General features: G+C 37.6%; 1 protein-coding gene across 7 annotated transcripts in view; it reads left to right on the forward strand.

Annotated features, from left to right (window-relative positions):
• The window catches only part of aPKC (protein kinase C iota type), a 525,119-nt gene that overhangs the window by 448,708 nt on the left and 48,985 nt on the right, over nucleotides 1-27,426 (forward strand). For 4 of the 7 annotated variants that reach the window (XM_070096339.1, XM_070096341.1, XM_070096342.1 and 1 more), the window contains 4 exons: nucleotides 4,366-4,600; nucleotides 5,183-5,363; nucleotides 7,653-7,771; nucleotides 13,715-13,884. In XM_070096339.1, coding sequence (XP_069952440.1) covers nucleotides 4,366-4,600; nucleotides 5,183-5,363; nucleotides 7,653-7,771; nucleotides 13,715-13,884 — 705 coding nt within the window. Of the gene's footprint in view, nucleotides 1-4,365; nucleotides 4,601-5,182; nucleotides 5,364-7,652; nucleotides 7,772-13,714; nucleotides 13,885-25,883; nucleotides 26,000-27,426 lie in introns of all 7 variants that reach the window. The other 3 variants (XR_011393461.1, XM_070096340.1, XM_070096338.1) reach the window with 1 other exon arrangement.

The raw sequence follows: 27,426 nt of genomic DNA on the forward strand, positions 1-27,426 counted from the left end.
AAAATTATAGGGGAATAAGGTTAAGAGTGAAGAAGAGCAGAATTTGAAGGAGTGTGAGCAGGGTAATATTTAGTGAAGGGATTCAGGGAAACCGGTTATTTTATATAGTCTGACTTGAGTCCTGGAAATGGGAAGTATAATGCCTGCACTGTAAAGGAGGGGTTTGGGATATTGGCAGTTTGGAGTGATGTATTGTGTATTTTTATACGTATATACGTCTAAGCTGTTGTATTCTGAGCACCTCTGCAAAAACAGTGATTATGTGTGAGTGAGGTGAAAGTGCTGAATAATGATGAAAGTATTTTCTTTTTGGGGATTTTCTTTCTTTTTGGGTCACCCTGCCTCGGTGGGAGATGACTGACTTGTTAAAAAAAAAAAAAGTTTACTGAGTTCTAGGTAGTAGGCTGGTAGACAGCAACCGCCCAGGGAGGTACTACCGTCCTGCCAAGTGAGTGTAAAATGAAAGCCTGTAATTGTTTTACATGATGGTAGGATTGCTGGTGTCCATTTTTCTGTCTCATAAACATGCAAGGTTTCAGGTACGTCTTGCTACTTCTACTTACACTTGGGTCACACTACACATACATGTACAAGCATATATATACACACCTCTGTGGGTTTTCTTCTATTTTCTTACTAGTTCTTGTTTATTTCCTCTTATCTCCATGGGGAAGTGGAACAGAATTCTTCCTTCGTAAGCTATGCGTGTTGTAAGAGGCAACTAAAATGCCAGGAGGAAGGGGCTAGTAACCTCTTCTCCTGTATAAATTACTAAATTTAAAAAGTGAAACTTACGTTTTTCTTTTTGGGCCACTTTGCCTCAGTGGGATATGGCCGGTTTGTTGAATGAAAGAAGAAAATTTACCTAGTATTCCAGGTAGTGTATGGTAGGGCTATTATTGAAAGAATTAAAGGTAAGACAGAGAGTAGGATTGCAAGGAGGCTTTAGAGTGAGTAGGGGATGTGTAGATCAAATGTTTACATTGAAGCATACATGTGAACAGTACGTATTTAGATAAAAGTAGGGAAGTTTTCATTGCATTTATAGATTTCGAAAAGGCATATGATGGAGTGGATAGGGGAGCAATGTGGCAGATGTTGCAAGTGTATAGAATAGGTAGTAAGTTAGTAAATGTTGTAAAATGTTTTTATGAGGCTAGGCTCAGGTTAGAGTGTGTAGGAGAGAGAGAGAGAAATTACTTCCCGGTAAAAGTAGGTCTTAGACAGGGATGTGTAATGTCACCTTGGTTGTTTAATATATTTATAGATGGGTTGTAAAAGAAGTAATTGCTAGGGTGTTGGGGAGAGGAGTGGGATTAAATTATGGGGAATCAAGTACAAAATGGGAGTTGACACAATTACTTTTTGCTGATGATACTGTGCTTATGGGAGATTCTATAGAAAAGTTGCAAAGGTTAGTAGACGAGTTTGGGAGGGTGTGTAAAGGTAGAAAATTGAAAGTGAACAGAGATAAGAGTAAGGTGATGAGGGTATTAAATGATACCTTCATCACCTTATGAGGATGAGGTTAACCATAGAACTGATGAAGGAATAAAAGGTGAGTGGTGCGTTGAGGTATCTGTGGAGACAAAAAACGTTATCTATGGAGGCAAAGAAAGGAATGTATGAAAGTATAGTAGTACCATCACTCTTATATGGGTGTGAAGCTTGGGTTGTAAATGCTGCAGCGAGGAGGCAACTGGAGGCAGTGGAGATGTCCTTCTAAGGGCAATGTGTGGTGTAAATATTATGTAGAGAATTCGAAGTGTGGAAATTAGGAGGTGTGGAGTTGCTAAAAGTATTAGTCAGAGGGCTGAAGAGGGGTTGCAGAGGTGGTTTGGTCATTTAGAGAGAATGGATCAAAGTAGAATGACTTGGAGAGTGTATAAATCTGTAGGGGAAGGAAGGAGGGGTAGGGGTTGTCCTTGAAAAGGTTGCAGGGAGGGGGTACAGGAGGTTTTGTGGGCGAGGGGCTTGGACTTCCAGCAAGTGTGTGTGAACGTGTTAGATAGGAGTAAATGGAAACGAATGGTTTTTGGGACTTGACGAGCTGTTGGAGTATGAGCAGGGTAATATTTAGTGAAGGGATCAGGGAAACCGGTTATTATAGATTTAGCCAGACTTGAGTCCTGGAAATGGAAAGTACAATGCCTGCCATTTAAAGGAGGGGTCCAGGATATTGACAGTTTGGAGGGACTTCTAAATTGTCGTATCTGTGTGCCTCCGCAAAGACAGTGATTATGTATGATTGAGGTGAAAGTGTTGAATGATGATGAAAGTACTTTCTTTTTGGGGATTTTCTTTCTTTTTGGATCACCCTGCCTCAGTGGGAGACAGCCGACTTGTTGAAAAAAAAAAAGTCACCTTGGGGCCTACGAAGATTAGTGATAACAGCCACCCAAACAGAAAACTGGTTGGGAAGAACTTGTTTGATACTCAGACGGAGTGGCACTGTAACAGTCTTCTGGAATGAATTAAGGTTGCATACCGAAGTTCCACTGTACTCTCGCATGCTTGGTGGATGTTCAAAACCCTATGACTTATGTTGCATCTCAATAATTTTTTTTCACACCCTCCTTTCAGTACTTCCTCAAGCTATCCCTATACCTCCTCCTATCAATCCCAGGTTTATACCATCCCCTTCCTTTATCAAATTATCTTGTCATTCTTTATACATAACCAAATAATCTCCAAAGTATGGTGTTTAGTAAGAATAAATTTCAACTACAGTACTCCACAATAGAAAAATTGAAGAAACAAAAACATGAAGATTTATAAAGCACAATCAAATAACTCAGTAGAGCAGAAGTGAAACGTCAGGGACTCGTGGGTAAGCATGCTGAAATATCTGACATTCATAATGAACAATGGCTCAATTGAAAACTGCCGAAATAGAGGGACACCGAAAGGAGGAACGTTGAAATGTGGGGACCTTCTCCATTCCATTTCAGTCTTTATTTCCTCCAGTCTTCTATAGTGGAGCAACTGAAATTTTTCCTCATTGAACATCATGGTATCTGTGGCCCAGTGGAAGACTCGGTTTATATTTGCTGAAAGATTCACTTTGTTCTCAGTATATGCCACTCAAAATTCTGGTATTGTCAGTAAAGGATGAAATGGTGCAATTTGTTAAGATGTTAAATATCTATCTGCACTTTCTCAGTTATTCCTTTTGCATGGAACTTGTGCACCATCACATCATGGTCACACTTGTTGTAGGCTTTTGAAAAATAAGTGTGTATACTGCATCAGCATTTACCTTACTTTCCAGTGCATCCAAGACTGTGGCATGATGGTCTAGCATTTGTGAAAGGCTGGAATGACCTGCTCTAAACCAGTGCCTCCTTCGGTTGTGCAACTGCTATGATTCCGTGTGATTGGAAGTCTTATTTCTTATTACCCATTCAAAGATTTTGAGAATCTGTGACTTTAGCACTATTGGTCTACAGTTTTTCACTGCTACTTTTGTGAAGTGGGGCAGTATTGGAGGTGTTTAATGACTGATTAGTCTGTACATGTAGAAGTGGAATTTATAACATTGGAGTGAGGGGGTAAAGGAGGTTTTGTGTGTGAAGGGCTTGGACATCCAGCATGTGTGTGTTAGCGTGTTAGATAAGAGTGAATGGAGGCAAGCGGTTTTTATGACTTGACGTGCTGTTAGAATGTGAGCAAGGTAACGTGTACGAAGGGATTCAGGGAAAACGGTTAGCTGGACTTGAGTCCTGGAGGTGGAAAGTAGTGTCTGCGCTCTGAAGGAGGGGTAGGGAAGTTCACAGTTTTGAACTGTAGTATCAGCACCCCTCTGGCAAGACAGTAATGGAATGAGTGATGTTGAAAATGTTTCTTCTTTTTTTGGGTCACCCTGCCTCAGTGGGAGATGGCTGGTTTGTTGGAAAAAAAAAATTACACATATACAGATTAAAGGAACACATGATATTAATACAATGACAGTGAAAATAGGGTGTTGTATAAACAAAAAATAATTAGCATGTGTTCCTTATGCTGCTGTTGCCTGCACATCAGGGAAAGTAGATAGTCATTGTTTTGTTTTGGTGTGAAAATCAGGCCAGTATTGGAAGGATATCTTTTCCATCAAGCTGTACATCATGTATCTTCTTATCACTTCTAACCAATTAACAATCATAACGATGAAGATCATTGAGGAGATTGTTCTGAGTACCTTGAGTAATCACCTGAATATGTCATTAAGAGATATCCAGTTTTTTGTTTCCCAATTCATTACAAGTTTTGGCTTTGTGTCAGAATGGCAGTTTTATTGTCTTGAATTATGTCATACAGTACATATCTTGTTTCATTTTGAGTATTCATTAGCCATTTTAATTTATCAGTATTATTATATTGCAGGACATAGATTGGGTGCAAACAGAAAAACATGTGTTTGAGACAGCTTCAAACCACCCATTCCTAGTTGGTCTGCACTCATGCTTCCAGACTCCGTCCCGGCTTTTCTTTGTGATTGAATTTGTCCGAGGAGGTGACCTGATGTTCCATATGCAGCGACAGCGTCGCTTACCAGAGGAACATGCTAGATTTTATGCTGCTGAAATATGCTTGGCACTTAATTTTCTTCATGAAAAGGGTGGGTTGCAAATTTATATACAGATTTGGATAATTGTAGTGAATTGTAGTGAAAATTGTAGTGAATATACACATCAGTCTACAAGATAAACTTTTAAAAGAAAGAATATATTATTTCCTCACTCATTTTTGTTTTAAATAATATGTACTAAATTATTAAAGCACTCCTGTCAGAGTTGATGATACCCTTATTCTGTCTTCATTAACTGCATGAAAGACAGAATATTAGAGTAATTTATAAAGACTTCTTTATAAAGCATTTTTAATTACTAAATTAAATTTGGTTATAAATTGTGAAAATATTTTCACAAACCACAGATTGCTGTACTGTATACTCTTTGGATACAGGAACATAGAAGTTTAATTCTAATGATTTAGGTGTAGCCTTCTTATTTAGTACAGTACTCATTACTGTCTTACATGATGCCATTTGAACTATTTATACTTTCTAATCTTATTGATCCATTTCATTATATGTACTTTTTTTTTCTTTTTTAACAAGTCTGCCATCTCCCACTGAGGCAGGGTGACCCAAAAAGAAATGGTATTCATGTACAGGAACTTAGCCCATTTACTTTGACAGGTATAATCTATCGGGATCTTAAATTGGACAACGTTTTACTTGATCACGAGGGGCACATTAAACTTACTGATTATGGTATGTGCAAAGAAGGCATCCGTCCAGGTGACACTACCTCTACCTTCTGCGGGACCCCAAACTACATTGCACCAGAGATTTTACAAGGTGTAGAATATAGCTTTAGGTGAGGAAATTCTTACACTCTTGGGATAACAGTTGTATATTTGTACTAGTACCTGTACAGAAGTTTCCCTGGCTTTTACAACCAAGTTGCATTTCCACAAGTTTATATAGAAAACAAATACAGGTTTCCCTCTACATTTTCAAGGGTGAGGGGATCAAGAACGTCGTGAATGTTGAAAAATAGCAAATGTTTGGTGCACAAATATATTGTAGGAAAATATAATAATAACATTTACATAGCCTAACAATACTACTTCCTTAACCCCTTGACTGTCGCAACCCCCAATCCTGAGGCGTCTCCTGGTGTCGCAAAATTTCCAAAAAAAAAAAAATTATTTTTTCTTATGAAGTGATAGAGAATCTTTTCCTGATTGTAATGACACCAAAAGAACGAAATTTGATGGAAAACTGACGGAATTACGCTCTTGTGAAGTTAGCGACCTCGGCGATATTTACAAATTGGCGATTTCGCCCACTTTGAACCCTATTTTCGGCTAATTCCATTGTTCCAGTCGACCAAACTCATAGCTGTTTCTCCAGGCCCCTCTGATATTACTATTGCTTTCTATTTTGAATTTTTTTTTTTTTCAAACAAAAAATAGAAGATTTACTGTTATGCAGACTACTGCAATATTGTAATAATTGTACAGATAATGTCAACCCATTCATGACTGCATATTAGAATGGCTACTTGGACATTTATTGGAAAATGACATCATTTGTTTACCTTTGAACATCAGCAGAAATCAAACATTTCTCCTGCTTTGAGCTCCATTTCAAGGTTCTTTTCATAGTAAAACCAATCAAAATCACCTCTATTTCTGTAATATGTTTTCCATTCTATCAAATGAGACCAGGAAAACGAGAATACAACCATAAATACTATACGAAAATAGACCACAAAGTCGGCATTTTAATTAAAAAAAATGGTCGGAGTTTTTTTTTTTCTCATTATGCACTGCATGCTGCAGGATTTTTTTTATATGGTGCACACTGACCACACAGACCCATTCTTTCACATGTGGGCCTTCCAGCTTTCTCCTACTTGATTTGAACCTGCTAGAATTTATGAGTAGATATACGTCAAACACGGTGGCTCTTAAGACGTATATATACGACCGAAACAGTCAAAGGCTTAATCTATTGAACCATGAACAATCATAAAGCACATTGTAAAATATTGTACTAGTGCCAGCCCTTTGGTAAAGAAAGTGAGAAAGACTTGTAGCAGAGTACCAGAATGGAGGAGGAAGAGAGAGGAGAGAATGTGCATTCTTCAGTGATTCTACGATATGTACGATACTTAAGCAGCATGAGTCTAAAAAGGCTAGAGTGCCAGCCAGCAATAAAGTGTAGCATTAATAGCGTAGGAAGTAAGTTTAGGGATTAATCGATAGAAAAAGGACAGCACAAACCTAACTCCTCCAATGTTGTTGGAGTTATATAGGGCGACTAACAACACCGCCGCCTCTACCACCTCTGCTGCTGCTGCCATCATCACCACTAAGTAAGGCTTCTGCTCTCATTGGCTCTTATTCACCAAACAACAACCACACACAACACTCGTGACATACTTAATGACATATTTTATTCATACTAGAGTATATGTCATGTTTCTATGTTATTAATATTGTTTATTATGTCATATTAGATGAATTGTGATAGATAAATAAGCCGTAGGGTTGGTACTAGTGTCATATTAAAGGACTATATTGGCCTCATACCAAACAAACTCTGCCACCGCCACAATTCCTAACATATGTAATGACATATTTTAAATATGATTGGGCGGCTGGGCATTCGCAAATGTTCAAAGCCCGCAAAAGTGGAACTCAAGAATGTGGAGGGAAACCTGTATACAAAGGCAGGTCAGATTTCTCACATGTTCATACTTCAGTCTAGCAGTTGAAAATCTTTAATTATTTCTTAAGTGACCCATTTATAAGTGTGAATGTGTCTAATTTGAGTGTTTGCAATTTTGGGATCTTCTGTACTGAGTGATTTTATTATATAAGACAAAAATTTAACCATTCTTGAACTTTCATTTCACTGATTAGATATTGCAACTTGAACTTTCATTTCACTGATTAGATATTGCAACTTGAACTTTCATTTCACTGATTAGATATTGCAACTTTCCAGTAACTGTGTTAGATCACATACTATAATTAGTGTTTTTATGCAGTATTCACTTGCATTTTGACTAAAGAGCTCTACAACTTTTTAATACTGTACTTTAAGAAGTATTACAAACCCATTAAGTTACACCTTACTTCTTACTCTCATACAGTGTTGACTGGTGGGCATTAGGAGTTCTGCTTTATGAAATGCTAGCAGGCAAGAGTCCTTTTGATATTGTAGGAGCCTCTGACAACCCAGATTGTAACACTGAAGACTTCCTCTTCCAGGGTGAGTACAGAAATGTTCAAGAATCTAGGACTTACTAAACTTCTGAAACTTCAAAATGCCATTAAAAAAAGGCAAGTTTTCAATATTTGTCAGTTTTCTCAGTCCTTTCAACAAACCGGCCATATCCCGCTGAAGCCTTTTCTCAGTTATATTCTATATAAGATTTTCAGCATTTGTCACCCTGTAAGAAAAATATTTTATTTTTATAAGCAGCCACTATTTGCATACCTACTGTGAGCTCATAAAGCAAGAATTTCTAAATAGGCACCAGTACAATCTGGTAACAATCCAAAGCTTTGTATAACATCGGTTATTGCATGGAAGTTGAATATTTAATAATGTTAACAAATTAAAATTTGCAGAGTTCAAATCAAATGCCAGACTTTCTTTTAATGGAGCCCACAGTTGTTGAACCCTTGAAGAGTATCAGGAAAATTGTCCTACAGATATTGCTCGGAATCCACTGAGTCCAAGTTTTTAACCATGTTAGTAAACTGTCAAATTTTCATTTACACAGACTAAATGTACTGTGTACTGTTCTGTTCATAAGATGCATTAAATATTGAAGCTGTTCAAGAGATTTATTTTTTTACATGCCGCCCGTCTTCCACCAAGGCAGGGTGACCCGATAAAGAAACACTTTTAAGAACATAAGAAAGAAGGAACACTGCAGCAGGCCTACTGGCCCATGCAAGGCAGGTCCAATTCTCCCACCAGCTTAAGACAATTCTTTAACCTAGTCAGGTCAGGTCACATTCACTTAAGGAAGGAGCACAGCATCTGACCTAGTAGCACAAGCTAGTCAGGTCCAACTCACACCCACCCACACCCACTCGTGTATTTATCTAACCTATTTTTAAAACTACACAGCGTCTTAGCTTCTATGACAGTACTCGGGAGTTTGTTCCACTCATCCACAACTCTATTACCAAACCAGTGCTTTCCTGTATCCTTCTTAAATCTGAATTTTTCCAACTTAAACCCATTGATGCGAGTCCTATCTGGGCTAGATATTTTTAGCACGCTATTTACAGCCCCTTTATTAACCCTTAAACTCTCCAAACGTAGATCTACGTTCACGTGCATAGCTCTCCGAATGTAGATCTACGTTTTATTTTACATGCTTTCAAATGTAAAAAAAAAAAAGTAGATCTACATTCAGAGTGCTATGCACGTGAACGTAGATCTATGTTTTGACAGTTAAATGGTTAATTCTTGTTTTTCATTTATACACCTCAATCATATCATCCCTAATTCTATGCCTTTCTAGAGAGTGCAGATTCAGGGCCCTCAGTCTATCCTCATTGGAAAGATCCTCCTTTGTGTGTTTTCCAATGCATTTATATCCATTCTGTAATACGGTGACCAGAATTGTGCAGCATAATCTAAATGAGGCCTAACCAAAGATATATAGAGTTGAAAAACAACCTGAGGACTTCTATTATTTATACTTCTTGATATGAGGCCAAGGATTCTGTTAGCTTTATTACGAACACTTATGCACTGTTGTTTTGGTTTCAGATTACTACTAACCAGAACTCCTAAATCCTGGTTAGTAGTAATCTGAAACCAAGACAACAGTGCATAAGTGTTTGCAATAAAGCTAGCAGAATCCTTGGCTTCATATCAGTCATCGTTGTCTTGCCAAAGACACACAGATACGACAGTTTAGATGTCACTCCAAACAGCAAGTATCCCAAACCCCTCTTTTAGAGTGCAGACATTGTACTTCCCATCTCCATGACTCAAGTCCAGCTAACTGGTTTCCTTGAATCCCTTCACAAAATATTATCCTGCTCACACTCCAACAGCTTATCAGGTCAAAAAATCATTTGTCTTCACTCACTCCTATTTAGCATGCTCACACATGCCTACTGTATGTCCAAGCCTCTTGCACACCAAACCTTCACCCCCTTCCTTCCCTCCACTACAGATTTACATACCCTCCATTTATAGTCATATTTAATGTAATTTAATGAAAAATGTCATACTTTTTACACCTAAAACTAACAAATGTGCACTTATACACTTTACTGATACTCATCATAGGGCATCTGTACATGTTAATAGTTGCCTGAACCCTCTTCCCTGTACAATACTGGTAAACCAGCACTGAAAATTTGAAGCTGATAGGATGAGTCATTCTAAAGTTATAATCGAAAAAAATTCTGGCAACCACTCACAGGTACTTCTTCAGGGATATGTAATAAAAGAAAGATTAATAAGGATGCATTGAAGCAAGATGTAATAAAAGTTGAAATATTCGTGAGAGATAAAACTGTAATGAATGAGAGCAGTCTTCTTCTCTTGCACATGAGATATTTTACAATGAGTCTTGTGCAGCCCAGTTTGTTTCATGTTACACATTCAGCAAAAGTTTCTTTTGGGTTGCTGCTCTGAATTCATTGCAAAATTGTTGTATTACCATGTGACCATATTTCTATTTGACCATGTGGAATAAGTTTATCCTTGCCAAACCCTACTACATAATATGCAGCATTAGCCAATTGGAAGGGCTGATTCGAAAGACACCAGCTGTGTGCTTATATAATGTTTCAAGTTAATAATTCTAGTTTTGTACATAATGTTGAGTCCAGTTACTTTTATTTTTTTGTTTTAATAGCAGCATAGCATGAGCAATGACATCATTTATTGTATTAGCCCATTTGAAAAGCAAACTATCCTACACTCTTTCTCATTTTATTTTTTTTTTTAGTAATTTTATAACACCATCTTGTTTTCTAGTTTTCTTTCAATATTTTTATTAAACCATCTTTTAAGGTGCAATAGTTAAATGTTTCTTTGTCTTGGGTCACCCTGCCTTGGTGGGAGATGGCTAATGAGGTTTAAAGAAGTTTTGATCCTCCTTAGGAGCACCATTAAAGGAAAAGTTTTAAGAGATCCTTGACATTCACCCTCGGGCTAGAGAGTTGTTTAGTAAAGTACAGGTCCTCCATCACAAATCCGGCATCATTGGGACCTGTAGTGTGCCGAATTACTGAGTTTGCCGGATTACAGAGTTGTTAGGTTAGAATACACTTAATAAAATTAAACAACTTGACTTACACAAAGTTCATTGAACATCAGCAAAAATCGAACATTTCCGCTACTTTGAGCTCAATTTCAAGGTACTTTTCGTCATGAAAGCAATCAAAATCATGTCTATTTCTGTAATATATCTTCCATTCTATCAAATGAGTCCAAAAAAATGAGAATACCATAAAAACCATACGAAAATATACTGCAAAGAGGCAGCTAATAGCTGAGAAGTGAACTACCTTATTTATTTTATTTTTATTTTTGTTGTATGTTAAGAAGTATCTTTCCATCATACATTGCCCAAGTTTCAATGAGATAGCCCAACAAACAACCGAGAAAAAAAATATTTACCAAAAATCATATATGGCAAACCCAAGCTAGGTACTGGAAATAAGTCACTTTGTCTGACTTTTCTGGGTTATCCTAGGTTCTCTATACATACACTGCTATGTATGTTAATCTATGTAGCTGTATTTGTGTATACCTGAATAAACTTATTTACTTCTAGTCTGTCAACTGAGTACAAGAAACCGCCCATTCACTTATTTCAACTACCCAATAAAGTGGTCAGAAATTGGCAATTTGGCCGATTTCACACAAATTTCAACAGATGCCAATTTCAAAATAGGATCCAAATAAACAATGCAGACATTCCTGGCACAAAAATAACATTTTCTCTGTTCATTAGTCATGGTTCCAGGCCCCTCTTATATTACTCTTGCTTACCATTTGGAATTTTTATTCACAAAAAAAATAGAAGATTTACTGTTATCCAGACTGCTGCATTGTTGTAATAATTGTATAAATAATGTCAACCCATTCTTGACTACGTATTGGAATTTGGACTAGCAGGCGGACAGGTATTGGACGGTGACATTATTTGTTTACTCTTGAGCTTCGCTAAAGAATAGAACATTTTCGCTACTGTGAGCGCAATTTCAAGGTAATTTTCGTCATGAAAGCAATCAAAATCATATCTATTTCTGTAATATATCTTTCATTCTATCAAATGAGACTGAAAAAATGAGAATATAACCATAAAAAACATACAAAAATATGCCGCTAAGCGGCCGCTAGTGGTTGAGAAGTGATCTCCGCTATTTATGGTCTGATTTCTTTCATTTTTGGTGTACATTAAGAAGTATCTTTCCGTCATACATTGCCCAAGTTTGAATAAGATAACCCAACAAACAACTGAGAAAATAATAATATAATAATAATAATAATAATAATATTTATTTACTACACGTACATGTACAAGGTACACAGGCCTAGCTGACATCAGTGACATACTACTATATAGAAAGTGCTTGTTATGCAGAGTATTTCAAGAAAATTAGGTCTGTGTCCCAGGATAGCACCCATACTAGTCGGCTAACACCCAGGTACCCATTTACTGATGGGTAAAGATAGACAACAGTTGTAAAGAAACACGCCTAATGTTTCTACCCTGGCTGGGAATCGAATATTTACCAAAAATCATATATGGCTAACCCAAGCCAGGTACTAGAATTAAGCCACGTTGACTTTTTTGGGTTATCCTAGGTTCTCTACACATATGCTGCTATGTGTGATAATCTATATAGAGAAAATAACTTTTTTGTTTCAGGTTTATGGTGCAGTACGAGTGTATATCATAGTTAGTCCTGTGCTACACTCCGTTTTCTCCAATATAAGCTCCCAAGACAGGGATAGGAGAATGGTATTTGTATACCATATCCTCTTCATACCTCCGTCGAACTGCTCAGTGTTATGCCAAATATTATTCATTCTGGAGATAACAAAAAAAGGCACAATACCGTGACTGGAACGATACACAAATAACCCGCACATAAAAGAGAGAAGCTTACGACGACGTTTCGGTCCGACTTGGACCATTGACAAAGTCACACTGTGTGACTTTGTCAATGGTCCAAGTCGGACCGAAACGCCGTTGTAAGCTTCTCTCTTTTATGTGCGGGTTATTTGTGTTTCATTCTGGAGTATTTAACATGTTTTATGTTATTTATATTGTTTATTATGTCATATTAGATCAATTGTGATTGGCAAATAAGCTGTAGTGTTGATATTAGCATAATAAAGCATATTCTCCTGCATCATGAGACTGATCTCATGGCAACCGACAGTGGCTTCAAAGCCACCTTACCTTTAATGGATAATGTACTGTGTAGGTGCTTTACATAATGAGAAGCATTTCTTTTATTCATTGGAACCATGGCTAGGGCTAAAAGTAAGCAGGTTAAATCAATAAATGGAGAAAAAGAAATTGGAATGACTTATGCAGCAAGTAGCACCACCAAACAGTACCAGCAGGTTGGTGTGGCGACCCTGGATTTTTGAAATTATGCTAGCCAAAATTAGTGCCGAATAACTGAAGGAACCGAATAACTGATTGCCGGATTTGTGATGCCGGACCTGTAGTTTGGTTTACAATTGCACTTACAACTGGCTGAGAGTTGATGTCTGTGACATATTGTAGCATACCTATTGTAGTATCGGTGGTGACCTACTTCTCTGCTTCTCTGTCCCATTCTGTCTTCTCATGCTTTCTATTCCCAACTTTTCATGTGTCATAAGGTGGTGCATACTCTTTCCACAAATTCTTGCTTCTCGGTGTTGGTAAATAGACATTACTTCACTAATGTACTGGTGCTGGATGACTTCTGTGAGTTTAGTGCTTCCACATGAATATAGTAATCATTCACTAATGTAATAAATATTTAGAATTCTTGAGCAAATATTTAGTGTTCATCCAAAATATTTTGACACTTGTATTTACAATAGATGAAATATTTGGGAAAGCTTACACATAAGAATTACACAAAGAATGGAAATTCTAAAAGTTAGATAGAAAAAATTAAATCCTTTTCTGTAAAGCCTAACGATGTCAGTCTTGATTTTCAGTTATCCTGGAGCGACCCATCCGTATTCCTCGATCATTGTCTGTAAAAGCTGCCTCGATACTCAAGGGCTTCCTTAATAAGAACCCAGTGGATCGACTAGGGTGTCACCCAGAAACTGGCTTTACAGATATTATTACACATCCATTCTTCAAGACTATAATTTGGGAAATGGTAAGTAGAAACTGTGTTATGCAAAAAATTTTTACAAAGCAATGTGCAGTATATTAACATCTAACACTAATGAAGGAAAGTCCCTGTCATATAGAGGATCACAGTAAATGCTTACTCAGAATTTGAGCCTGTCTTTGTCTTGGAAAATTTTTATAGTTTGACTACTATCAGCAGAGCAAACAGCATTACTGAAATATTAGCTAATATTTGAAGTGTTCTTCCAAGACACATTAAATTTTTTCAATATTTCTTAGCCATATTTACAATATATAAACTTGAGCTAGTTCATTTAGGATTTCTTTAATGAGTTTCTGCAATATGACTGCTCTCTTGTAAACTCTCTTGTTTTACCTGTAGTTTGTATATTTTTTTTCCTTGATGGAGGCCTCTAATGTCTTGGTAATGAATATAATCTCTCTCCAGCAAGTTACTGTATTATGTTGCTTTCCCATCTTCTGTTTTCCCCAACAGGTTCCTGTGAATTATTGATTGCTTACATAATTGTTCTCCCTAACAGATAAATCTTTCTGAGAGTCTTTACTGTTAAGCAATCCTTTATTCTAAATATGTACTCATATTCATACTGTCCTATTCTGTAAAAATAAAGTGTTTTTCAGAGGTGGTTACCTACCTTGGCCTTTTGCCAGATAAGTTAACCTGCCTATGGTGTTCATGTGTATTGTAATTTCCCATTCACCATCTTACATAAAATTTTTAGTTCTCTGTTTTAAGTAACTAAGATATAGGCATTGTGATTTATTGCTTTGGCATTCTATATTTTTTATGCCTTGTTTACTCATTAATAAAACATCTTAAGAGTAATGAATGCTAGGGCTCATTAGTTAATCTCCAAGCAATAAACTTTAGATCTTAACAGGGGAGCTGGTTCCCAGAGATGGAAAATTAAGGCATTTTATCCAGGGTTAATATATAGTTATTATTTATGTCACCTTAATGTTCATGATTGACATTTGTGGTTATGTAATAGATAATGCCCTGTAAAAGCTTTTTATCAATAGTTAAAAAATTTACTCCAATAAATTTGGGATGAACAGGCATCCTGATTATGCCAGTTCCAATATATGACTTAGTTGTTTAAGTGGCTGTTACATAATGCAACTCTTGTTTCTTTCTATAAAGTTTAATTTGTAAATTGCAGAGATCTTTCGCAAAATATGTTTAGTCTGTAGATCTTGGCAATTTTACACTTGAAAAACTTGTGTTTCAAGTGTTAAGGGAAAGTCAGTTGTATAAAAACAATTCTTAAATTAACCAGATTTGTTTTTATATTAAGAATGGAAAACTCCATTAACCCCTGCATTATCAGAAGGACCAAAATTAAAAGTGTTTACAGTGTTAGAATTTTTCAGAATAAAAGAGTACATTTTGTGGTGGTAATAAAAAAAAAAATCCCATTAGTTCTTTCCGAGATATGAGGACGTGAAATTGAAGGTTGATGACCCACTGACAGCAACATCATTGACTTCCACATCCTCCACATTTTCTGTTTTAATTTTTTGTACTTTTTTCTGGGTTTTTCTAATTTTTTTACATTTTCAAGTAATTTCTGTGGCCCATGAGACCCAGATCACTCAAAATGTACATATATCTACCTATTGTATGCAACACAATACAGTCTCTCCTCAATGATGGAGTTCCATTCCTATTTGTCACTAAGTGAGGAGCATACTATAATGGTAGTGGGTTTGTGTCAGCCATCTTTGATATTGTTTAATGTCACCTTTGCACCATTTATAACATTTCTCGTATATTTTTAAACGTTTATACAGCAGTGTACTGTATATTGTAATACAGAATAGAGGAAATCAGCTCTAATATACATTATTTAGGTATGCGTACTGGTCAGAGAGCCCGTTGTAAGTCCAAGTCGTTGGCAAATGAGTACGTTGCTGAGTGAGGAGAGGCTGCAATTGCATTATTAGTGTCATCAGTGCATTGTTTACAAAATATGTTTACACAGTGTAAATGCACACAGGTATAGATGTTTCATATTACTAATATTCTAACATTATGTACATATATACAGGCAGTTTGGAAGGATATGTTGTGTATCTTTATATGTATGTGTATGCTTCTAAACTGTTGTATTCTGAGCACCTTTGCAAAAACAGTGATAATGTGCGAGTGTGGTGAAAGTGTTGAATGATGATGAAAGTATTTTCTTTTTGGGGATTTTCTTTCTTTTTTGGGTCACCCTGCCTCGGTGGGAGACGGCCGACTTGTTGAAAAAAAAAAAAAAAAATACAGGCACTGGTAATGTTCCTAGAACTGTTACAGTCTGTGTAAATCCTTGAAATGAGAGATTATTTGGTGATCATTTCACAGGTGTATGTGTACTGCAGGTGTTGTGACTTGATATTTGTGTATTATTTGCCTGATGACAGACAAACAAAAGTGGGCATATGGTGGTCTGTTGCTGGTCGTGGCCTGGTGTATATATATATTGTAAGCAATGAGCTTCGCAATGTCCACAAGAGAGAAGACGAGTTTCATGTACCACTTGTAACTTCGCAGACACAGTAAGCAAACCCAGTGTGCACATCACATTTGTCCACCAAATGCATATTGGCAATGTAATCCATGAGAGCAGCTGGTCTCAGAATGGGTTCATTGATGTGTCTATTCACCTTTCCTTTGTCTTTCATTTTGTGGCGGTGAATCAATAACAACAATGTCACATTTGTCATGCCACCAATATACCATGATGTCATTGATGTGAAACACCTTCACTATCATTATTTGTCACCGGTGTTGGGTCCTGGAATGTACTCCATCCCCTGGAAATGGCACTGGGCACACTGCTAGACCACATGCAGTGCCATATAAACTGAGACTCACTGGTGAATAATCTTCATCACTATCACTCCTAGACAGCTCATCAATTGCTAGGAAATCAAAGTCTGCATCACTATCATCACCATTACCCACATATGAGCTTAGGCCATAGGAGAATATGAGCTTTTGCTTTCAGCATGGTGGAGGTGGATGTGTTCTAGATGAACCATCCCCAGACATAGACGTTTGTGGATCATCGGGGTTTTCAGTCATATTTCTGGCATCTCGAGCATTACTATCAGTTCCTAAACATTCAAAAAAAAAAAAGTCATCATTGGTTCCATAATTCTCATTGTTGAAGCTGTCACTGAGAGAACAAATGTGCAAAGGTTTGTGGAGAAGTACCACCCTGAGCAAGCTGAAACAAGCCATCTCTGCAACAAGTTCAGTGACAGAACCATGTCCCACTTCAGGGACATCTTGGGCAGGGGACAATATAAAAAAACCCGCCCCAAAACATGGAAAAAAAACTTTTCGGTTTTTGGAAAAACGGGAAAGACTTATTTTTATTTTAATTTTTGGTTTATTTTGTTTTCCTTTCATTTTAAAAATGGAAGACATATTACAGAAATTTAGATGATTTCGATTGGTTTTTACAATAAAAGTATTGAAATTATCAAAGAGCAGAAATGTTTTTTTTACCAAAATTCAAAAAAAAAAAATATGCCAAGCATCCAAACATGTCAACTGGTGAGTGTAATATTTTTTTTAAAGTGATGATATTTTTAAATTTTACATAATGCAGTAGTCTGCATAACAGTAAATCTATTTTTTAAAAATAAAATTAAAAAAAGCAAAAAAAATATAAAAGGCCTGGGGACATGACTAATGAAAAAAACTTTTTTTTATAGAATGTCTGTCTTGTTTTTTCTGGTCCCTTTTGGAAAATTCATCTTCTGAAATTTGTGAAATTGGAATCGTTTCTAATCACTTTTATTGGGTAGTTTAAAAGGGAAAAGGGTTTCTTTTTACTCATTTATAGAAAAAAAGGGGTTCCAAAATAACCAGTTTTGGGATTGTAGACGGGGGAAAAAAGGTCAAGAAAGCCAAAAGCAAAATTTGGGACCCAAATCGGATACAGGACCCCAAAATACCCTTTTCAATAAGAGGGTTTGTTAAAAATTTCCCAAGAATTTTTCCCATGAAAAAAATAAAAATCCAAAGACACCCAAAGATGATTTTTAAATGAAAAAATTTTTAAAAAAAAAGGGTAATGCCAAAATTGAGAGTACATGCAAATATATTTGCATGTACAGTGACCCCCAAAAAGCAAAAACATACATTAAACGCTAGCTTATTTATCCAAAAATTTTTCCCATACCCTTAAAAAAACCGGGGCCCCCGATTTTGCCCCGCGCCCAATGCCCAGCCAGCCCCCATGTGCCCTGACCCTTTTTTACCGCCAGCCTCAAACATCCAAGCAAAACTGAATATTTTAAATTCGTTTTTGGGGCTGCTGGAAAAAATTTATTGGCCCAAAAAACTTCTATGCCCCTTTCACCTAAGGGGGAAATTCATGAAATGAAGAAAAAACTGTTATGAAAGTGGAGTGACACCTAGCGTTTAAAGAAAACCCCACCAAAATCCCCTTTTTTGGGGAGAAAGACAACAAGGAAGCTGTTCTCAAAGGTTTTTTTTTAAAAAAAGATGAAGGATGGAAGATGTTTAGAGACTCTTTTGGTGTGGATAAATGAAAAAAGCAGCAAAAACCCCCGCGAATTGAAGGCTGGAATTGCATGAGGATTTAATTAAAAAAAAGCCCGCAAAAAGTGATGATTTTGGAATTTAAGGAGCAAAGGTTGGTTTTTAAATTTGGAGGGCATCCATAGTGTGATAAGGCATGGCGGGCTCCCCGGGCCACAAAAGGGGAAAAATGTGCAGGAATTCAAGGGGAATAGACAGGAAGGATAAACCTGAACAAGTGTTTAATTTTGATGAAACAGGCCTGTTCTGGAAAAATGCCAAGCAGGACCTACATTACTAGGAGGAAAAGGCCCCCGGGACATCCAGAAAACAGGGTTTTTTGTTGATTTTGCCAATGCTAGTGGTGATTGCAAAATTGCCCTTTATTAGTTATCCCTGAAACTCCCAGGCGTTTTAGGCAAAAAAATGTCCTCAAAGGGTAATTTTGGCTGTGGGGGCAAACAGAAGGCAGGTCACTAGGGGCTTTTTTTTTGGGTTAAAGCTTTTGCCCCCAATTTAAAGATTACCTAACTGAAAAAAATTGACCTTAATCCTCCTGGGTTTGGGCAATGCCCCCTTTTCATCCCGCGTGGGCACATGGGGACATGGCTTTATTAAGGTGAAGTTTTTTCCTCCCTTCCCTCCTCCTGCAGCCCCCGGAACAGGTTATTAAACTTTAAAATTAAAAAAAATTTTTAAAGGGGGGTTTAGGGCCTCAGAAACTCAACTGACTCAAAAGAGTTTTGGGGGAGCACTTTTAAAATCCCCAATTTGTAAACCCATAGGTAAGGGGGTTGGGGGGGTGACTAAAAGACGAAATCTGCTTTTAAAAATCAAAATTTTAGACAAAAAAGGGGTTTTTTAAGGGGTTTTAGGCAACCCTGAGAGGATTATTCCCGTTGAGGGAAACCCTTGTGGCATTGGGAAGTCCGGGGTTGGGGGTTTGTGGGGGGGATGTAAGAGTTGGTAGAGGACAAAAGAACAACCATGATGGCTGATAGACAACTTCAAGAGCAAAAGGCCAGACCTGGGGGAAAATGGGGTTAGAGGAGGGGGAGAAATTAAGAAGTTTCCACTAAAAGATAAAAAAAATCTGTGCAAAATAAAGGGAAACTTTATGGGTAAAAACACCTCACCAGCCTTGCAAGCCCGGGGTTATTACATGACAATGTTTGGAAAAATTTGGGAAGTCATAAAAAACAGAGGTAAGGGACTATGGAAGATATTTGGGAAAAAAGTCCCGTGATCTGAAAGGGGCCCCAGTGGATTAAAGAAGAGGAAAAACCCAAAAGGTTGCTAAGTCCCAATGGAAGGATTCCCCTTTTAAAAACCCCCTCTCTCCCCCCCAATAATATACCAATCTTCAAAAAAGAAGTTCGTAATTTTATGCCTTTTTTGTTTGTGTTTAAAAATTAAAATTTTTTGGGAAAAATTTTTTTTAATTTTGGGGTCTTCGGATTAAATTTCCTATTTTTTGGGGAAAATTTATTCAATTTGATTATTCCAAAAACAAACCCTTCCAAATTAAAATCCAAGGGTCCCCCTTCATTACAAAAGAAGAATAAATGAACTTTCCTTTTTGAAGATGCAAAATTTTGAGACACTTTTCCGGGGGGCCTTTTTTCCCAGTACCTGGTCCTTTTGACTTTCCCGAACATTATCACACTGTTTTACACATTCTTAAACCAACCAACCTTTGCTGGCAAATTCCCAAATGAGCATAGTTTTAGACATTTTTTTTGTTTACTGGGGTTATACTTTTGGGGAACCGGGAAAAATTAAGACCCTGGAAAAAGACAGTCTATGACACTGACTTTTTGGGTTTTCCCGGTGGAAATCCTGGGGAATTTTTTTCTTGGATTTTCCCCAAAGAACCCCCCGTGTACAGCAGCAGCAGCGGGGAAAACACAGCAGAGGAAGCAAGGCAGGGGAAAAGCACAGCGAAAAAGCGATCTCAGCAGCGGAGCGATGCACAGCAGCACAGCATGCACAGCAGCAGCGCGCTGACAGTGCAGCGCATGCCCCAAAGAAAATGGGATTGGGGTTTTTTATAAAACCTGGCCTGGGCCTACCCCTTTTTTCCCTTTTCTGATTTTTTCTTCATCTCATAGTTTCACCTTTTGCTTGGGGGCACGAAGCTTTTTTGGGGTTTTTTCATTTTTTTCCGAAAAAAAAAACCTGTAATAAACAATGTTATTTTAGGAGAGAGGTTGGGAAAAAGGCCCCCGGGGGGAACATGAGTGTAGCAACGGTGATGTTGGAGACATTAGCAGTGGATTTTATGATCTCAGTGGAAGGTGGGGATGCAGGGAATGTTAAACCAGGCATATTGTTGAGTTTGAAGAGTTCATTGATGGTAGTGTTGAAGGAACCAGGCTCAGCTACATTCTGTACATGAGCATACATGATGCAGTAAAGAATCTTGGTGGGGTCAGCAGTAGGTGCTGGCAGGGAAGTGGTGGAGGCAGCTTGCATGGCGTGTAGGATCTTGGTAGTGTCTATTTGTAGCTTGGCGATAGCCGCATATGTGGGTTCTTGTGGGTTGGGCTTCTTTTGTTGTTGTTGCTGTTTCTTGAGTGTGTGTCTATGATCGGGAAAAGATTCTCTCTCATTTCATAAGAATTTTTTTTTTTTTTTTCCGAAAAATTTTCTACTCTGAGAACAAGTTTAGGAGAGGGCCTCTCGACCCTGAAAGGGTTAAATGTTTATCTATTACTAATTGTACTATGTATGTATGTTGTGTGTATGTAAAACTATAATTAATCTCCATAAAATGTATTTATTTGTGAATATTTTTTGGTTTCTGGAAAGGATTAAGTGTATTTACATTATTTCTCATGGGAAATATTGCTTCGAGTTTCGAACGTTTCGACTTCAGAACGGATTAAGTTCGAAACTCTGGGTACCACTGTACATTATTCCAGTCAATCAGATTCTTAGCTATTTCGCCAGTATTACTTCTGTTTTATCGATTGAGCACAAGAAACTGCCCAATAAACTATTTCAACTTCCCAATAAAGTGATCAGAAATTGGTAATTTGGCCAATTTCACACAAAGTTCAAAATATTCCAGTTTCAAAATAGGATCCAGAATAAACCATGCAGGCATTCCTGGCACTAAAATAACATTTCCTCTGTTTACTAGTTATGTTTCTAGGCTTTACAGATGAATTCTATTTTGATTTTTTATTTACATAAAGAATTTTTACTTTTTTTTTTAACACATCAGCCGTTTCCCACCAAGGTAGGTGGCCCGAAAAAGAAAATTTTTAACCATCATTCACTCCATTACTGTCGTGCCAGAGGCGCGCTTACACTACAGTTCAGTGGCAGCTCGTAACGCCAGTAATACCTATACATGTACTATCGTACCGTATCAAACTTCTGTTTGTAATAATTTTTTTATCTTGCTTCAACAAAAAAATTAAAAATTTGCTTATAAATACATTGAAAACAACATACAATAGATTTTTCTTGTAATATATTTGTCAGTTGCGAATTATTTTAGCATAAGGTTGATGAGGTCATATGTCTGGCAGTGAACATCTGGGGGGCTGCAGCTCTGCAACTCCTATGGACGAGCTGCCACTGCTACAGTTATAAAACTGCAACATTAACACCCTTCCTTCAGAGTGCAGGCACTGTACTTCCAATCTCCAGGACTTGAGTCCGGCCTGCAGGTTTCCCTAAATCCTTACATAAATAAGAACATAAGAAAGAAGGAACACTGCAACAGGCCTACTGACCCATGCAGAGCAGGCCCATTCCCCCCCGGATTAGCCCAGTGATCCACCCAGTCTGATCATCTCCACTCAAGGATGGAGCACTGCACCAGACCCAGCAGCACAAGCTAGTCAGGTCCAACTCACACCCACCCACACCCACTCATGTATTTATCTAACCTATTTTTAAAACTACACAATGTTTTAGCCTGAATAACTGTACTCGGGAGTTTGTTCCACTCATCCACAACTCTATTACCAAACCAGTGCTTTCCTATATCCTTTCTGAATCTGAATTTTTCCAACTTGAAACCATTACTGCGAGTCCTGTCTTGACTGGAAATTTTCAGCACGCTATTTACATCCCCTTTATTTATTCCTGTTTTCCATTTATACACCTCGATCATATCACCCCTAATTCTATGCCTTTCGAGAGAGTGCAGATTCAGGGTCCTCAGTCTATCCTGATAGGGAACCTGCCAACACACCAACAGTACTTCATGTCCAAAAAAACATTTGTTTCCATTCGCTCCTATCTAACACACTCGTGCATGCTTGCTGGAAGTCCAAGCCCCTCACACATGAAACTTCCTTTACCCCCTCCCTCCAACCTTTCCTAGGTCAACCTCTACCCTGCTTTCCCTCCACTATAGATTTATACACTTTCGAAGTCATTCTATTTCCTTCCCTTCTCTCTACATGTCTGAACCACCTCAACAACCCCTCCTCTGCCCTCTGGGTAAGAGTTTTTGTAATCTCGCACCTGCTCCTAATTTTCAAACTACAAATTCTCTGCATCATATTCACACCACACATTGCCCTTAGACATGACATCTCCACTGCCTCCAGCCTTTTCATTGTCGCAAAATTCGCACCCATGTAAGAGCATTGGTATAACTATACTCTCATACATTCCCCTCTTTGCTTCCATGGATAAAGTTCTTTGTCTTCACAGACTCCTCAGTGCATCACTCACTTTTTTCCCCTCATCAATTCTGTGATTCACCTCATCCTTCATAGACCTATCTGCTGATACGTCCACCCCTAAATATCTAAATACATTCACCTCCTCCATACTCTCTCCCTCCAATCTGATATCCAATCTTTTGTTACCTAATTTTTGTTGTTATCCTCATCACCTTCCTCTTTCCTGTATTCACTTTTTATTTTCTACTTTTACATACCCTACCAAACTCATCCACCAACCTCTGCAACTTCTCTTCAGAATCTCCCAAAAGCACAGTGTCATCAGCAAAGAGTAGCTGTGACAACTCCCACTTTGTGTTAGATTCTTTATCTTTTAACCCCACGCCTCTTGCCAACACCCAAGCATTCACTTCTCTTATAACCCCATCTATAAATATATTGAACAACCACGGTGACATCACACATCCTTGTCTAAGGCCTACTTTTACTGGGAAATAATCTCCTCTCTCCTATATACTCTAACCTGAGCCTCACTATCCTCATAAAAACTCCTCACTGCTTTCAATAACCTACCTCCTATTCCATACATCTGCCACATTGCCCCCCATCCACCCTGTCGTATGCCTTTTCCAAATCCATAAATGCCACAGAAACCTCTTTACCCTTATCTAAATACTGTTACTGTAAACACTTGGTCTACACACCCCCTACCCTTCCTAAAGCCTCCTTGTTCATCTGCTATCCTGCTCTCTGTCTTACTCTTAATTATTTTAATAATAACTCTCCCATACACTTTACCAGGTATTCTCCACAGACTTATTTCCCTACAATTTTTGCACTCTCTTGTGTCCCCTTTGCTTTTATACAAAGGAACTATGCATGCTCTCTGCCAATCCCTAGGTACCTTAACCTCTTCCATACATTTATTAGATAAAAGCACCAACCACTCCAAAACTATATCCCCACCAGCTTTTAACATTTCTGTCTTATCCCATCACTCCCAGCTGCCTTACCCCCTTTCATTCTATCCACTGCTCCACGAATTTCCCCTACACTCACAAATGGCTCTTCCTCACTCCTACAAGATGTTATTCCTCCTTGCCCTATACACAAAATCACAGCTTCCCTAATTTCATCAACATTTAACAATTCCTCAAAATATTCTCTCTGTCTTCCCAATACCTCTAACTCTCTATTTAATAACTCTCCTCTCCTATTTTTAACTATCAAATCCATTCGTTTCCTAGGCTTCCTCAACTTATTAACTCCAAAACTTTTTCATATTTCCAACAAAATTTGTTGAAAACATCTCACCCACACTCTCATTTGCTCTCTTTTTTTTATCTCTCTCCTCTACACTCCTCTCTTCTCCAGGTGCATACACATTATGACTCACTTTTTTGCATCCGACCCTTATTTTAATGCACATAATCCTTGAATTTGTACATTTATATTCCCTCCTTTCCTTCCATAACTGATCCTTCAACATTAGATTCACACCAAAAAATAGAAGATTTACTGTTACACAATATTGTAATAATTGTATAAATAGTGTCAGCGCATTCTGGAACGTGTATTGGACTCACCAGTTGACATGTATTGGACATGTGACATCATTTGTTTACTCTTGAACATCGGCAAAATCGAACATTTCTGCTACTTTGAGCTCAATTTCAAGCTATTTTCATACTAAAACCAATCAAAATCATCTCAATTTCTGTAATATTTCTTCCATTCTATCAAATGAAACTAAAACTGTGAATACAACTGTAAAATCCATACAAAAATACACTGCAAAGTTGCTGTTTTAATCCAGAAACATGGTCACATTTTTTTTCCTCGTGTGTTGCATGCTGCAGGATTTCATTTATATGGTGCACACTTACCACACAGATGCATTCTCTCATATCTAGGCCCAAATTTACCGCTCGCAACTTATCTGAGTGAGCTGGGCTCATGGCGTACATCTACGGCTTGGAGCCCTCAGAGGGTTAATAAAGGATACTCAGAGTGCCTCCTTTGTAAATGTAAGTGGTGGTGGTGGTGAAGAGGCAAGAACAGAAACTGGTAATCTTACATAAGAGCATTGTTGGTTAAGATTAGTATGAAAACATGTAACCAGTCATATGCATGGAGAGGATGGTAGAATTGCAGTGAGCTTGTACATGAATGAAGTAGAATTTTGTGCAGTGTTCAAAGCAACAATTATGGAAGGGAAAGTGATCAAGTACATAAATATATTCTATGAGAGTATAAGGGGACTGGAAGAGGCAAAAAAATAAAAAGAAGCATATGGGAAAAGTGGGATGTGATGAGGAGAAATTATGTACTTAAGTAGTGTTAGCCTATCCTGCACAGGTCTTAAGTATATTGCTGGCCACTAGTGTAATTTTTGATGACTGGGTATTTTTTTTTTAACCATAATAAGGGTTTTTTTTTTTTTTTTTTTTTTTTTCTCATGGGAAGCTCCCAGAGCTGATACATTAATAGTAGATAGAAATTGGGGCCTATTTTCTTGCACTATTGCTGCTGCCATAAATTTTTTGTATTAACAATAAGCTTTTGTATTATTAATTTGTTTTTGAATGTTTGAGAACTTCTAACATTTAGGTAATGAATTTGTTTCCTGTTTTATCAGGTGAACCTTGAATTTTTCGAAGCTACTGGCTTATTCTGTTCATCATGAAATCATTTAATTTATTTTCAGAATGTAGATCCTCTAGATGTAAGCTTGAGACTTAATTTTCTACTGCCCCCTCTTAAATTCTCTTTTTATAAGTTTTTCTCAATCGATGGAATGATTATTTTCAGCTTGAAAGAAAACAGATCCTTCCACCATACAAGCCACGAGTAGATGGAGAAAGAGACCTAGAAAACTTTGATCCTCAGTTTACAGCTGAGCCTGTACAGTTTACTCCAGATGATCAGTAAGTCGAACACCACCCTCTTTCCCTCCTCACTCCCACCCACGCCCTGGGTTGTGCTGATGGCCAGGCTGACTGCAGTGTATGGAAGAGGGCAGGGAACAAACAGACTGTGTGCTGCCTCTTGTATGCTATGGTTTGTCTAGTTTAGTAATAACTGTAAAAACCGGCACTTAAAAAAATTTTTTTTTAGAAACCAACACATTCATAAACCACCCCAAACAGGTCGAATTTTGAGAAATCAACACCCAACTCATTTTTATCCAGTATATTCTGTCTTTTTTAAACTGTGCACTTTAGAAATTGGCATAAGTGTGATTTTTTGAGAGAAATTGGCATGGTCTCGGTTCCAAGCGTGTCAGTTTTTACAGAATTTCCTGAAGTTTAATTAAGTGAAAAAAATACAGGACCCAATGTTGAAACACTTTTCAGACTTAATATTCATTGTTCGAAATAATGCTTGTGCATCAATTAGCAACTTTATTTAGTTCCCCTATTATCTAGACTAGTACTGTTTTGCCTTTTTTTCCTGTGCATCCCTTAACCTCAGTAACAGTCTTGCAGACAAAGCACCAACCTTCTTGTTTTCTTAGTGCAGTGGAACCTCAACTTACAAGTTTAATCTGTTCCAAGAACTAGCTCGTAACTCAATTTGCTCGTATATCAAATAAATTTTCCTCATTTAAATTAATTGAAATGCCATTAATCTGTTCCAGCGGAATTCCTGCTCTTGGGAGGCAGGACAAAATACTTCAATATGACACTAATATCAACTCTATGGCTTATTTATCTACCCAATTCATCTACTATGACATAATAAACAATATAAATAACATAGATACATGATATCAAATTGGAGAGGAGGAGTATGGAAGAAGTGATTTTTTTTTTTTTTTTTTTTTTTTTTCTTCAACAAGTCGGCCGTCTCCCACCGAGGCAGGGTGACCCAAAAAAAAGAAAGAAAATCCCCAAAAAGAAAATACTTTCATCATCATTCAACACTTTCACCACACTCGCACATTATCACTGTTTTTGCAGAGGTGCTCAGAATACAACAGTCTAGAAGCATACACATATAAAGATACACAACATATCCCTCCAAACTGCCAATATCCCAAACCCCTCCTTTAAAGTGCAGGCATTGTACTTCCCATTTCCAGGACTCAAGTCCGACTATATGAAAATAACCGGTTTCCCTGAATCCCTTCACTAAATATTACCCTGCTCACACTCCAACAGATCGTCAGGTCCCAAGTACCATTCGTCTCCATTCACTCCTATCTAACATGTTCACGCACGCTTGCTGGAAGTCCAAGCCCCTTGCCCACAAAACCTCCTTTACCCCCTCTCTCCAACCCTTTCGAGGACGACCCCTACCCCTCCTTCCTTCCCCTATAGATTTATATGCTTTCCATGTCATTCTACTTTGA

Source organism: Cherax quadricarinatus, chromosome 53 (genome assembly GCF_038502225.1).
Source record: "Cherax quadricarinatus isolate ZL_2023a chromosome 53, ASM3850222v1, whole genome shotgun sequence".
Lineage (NCBI taxonomy): Eukaryota > Metazoa > Arthropoda > Malacostraca > Decapoda > Parastacidae > Cherax > Cherax quadricarinatus.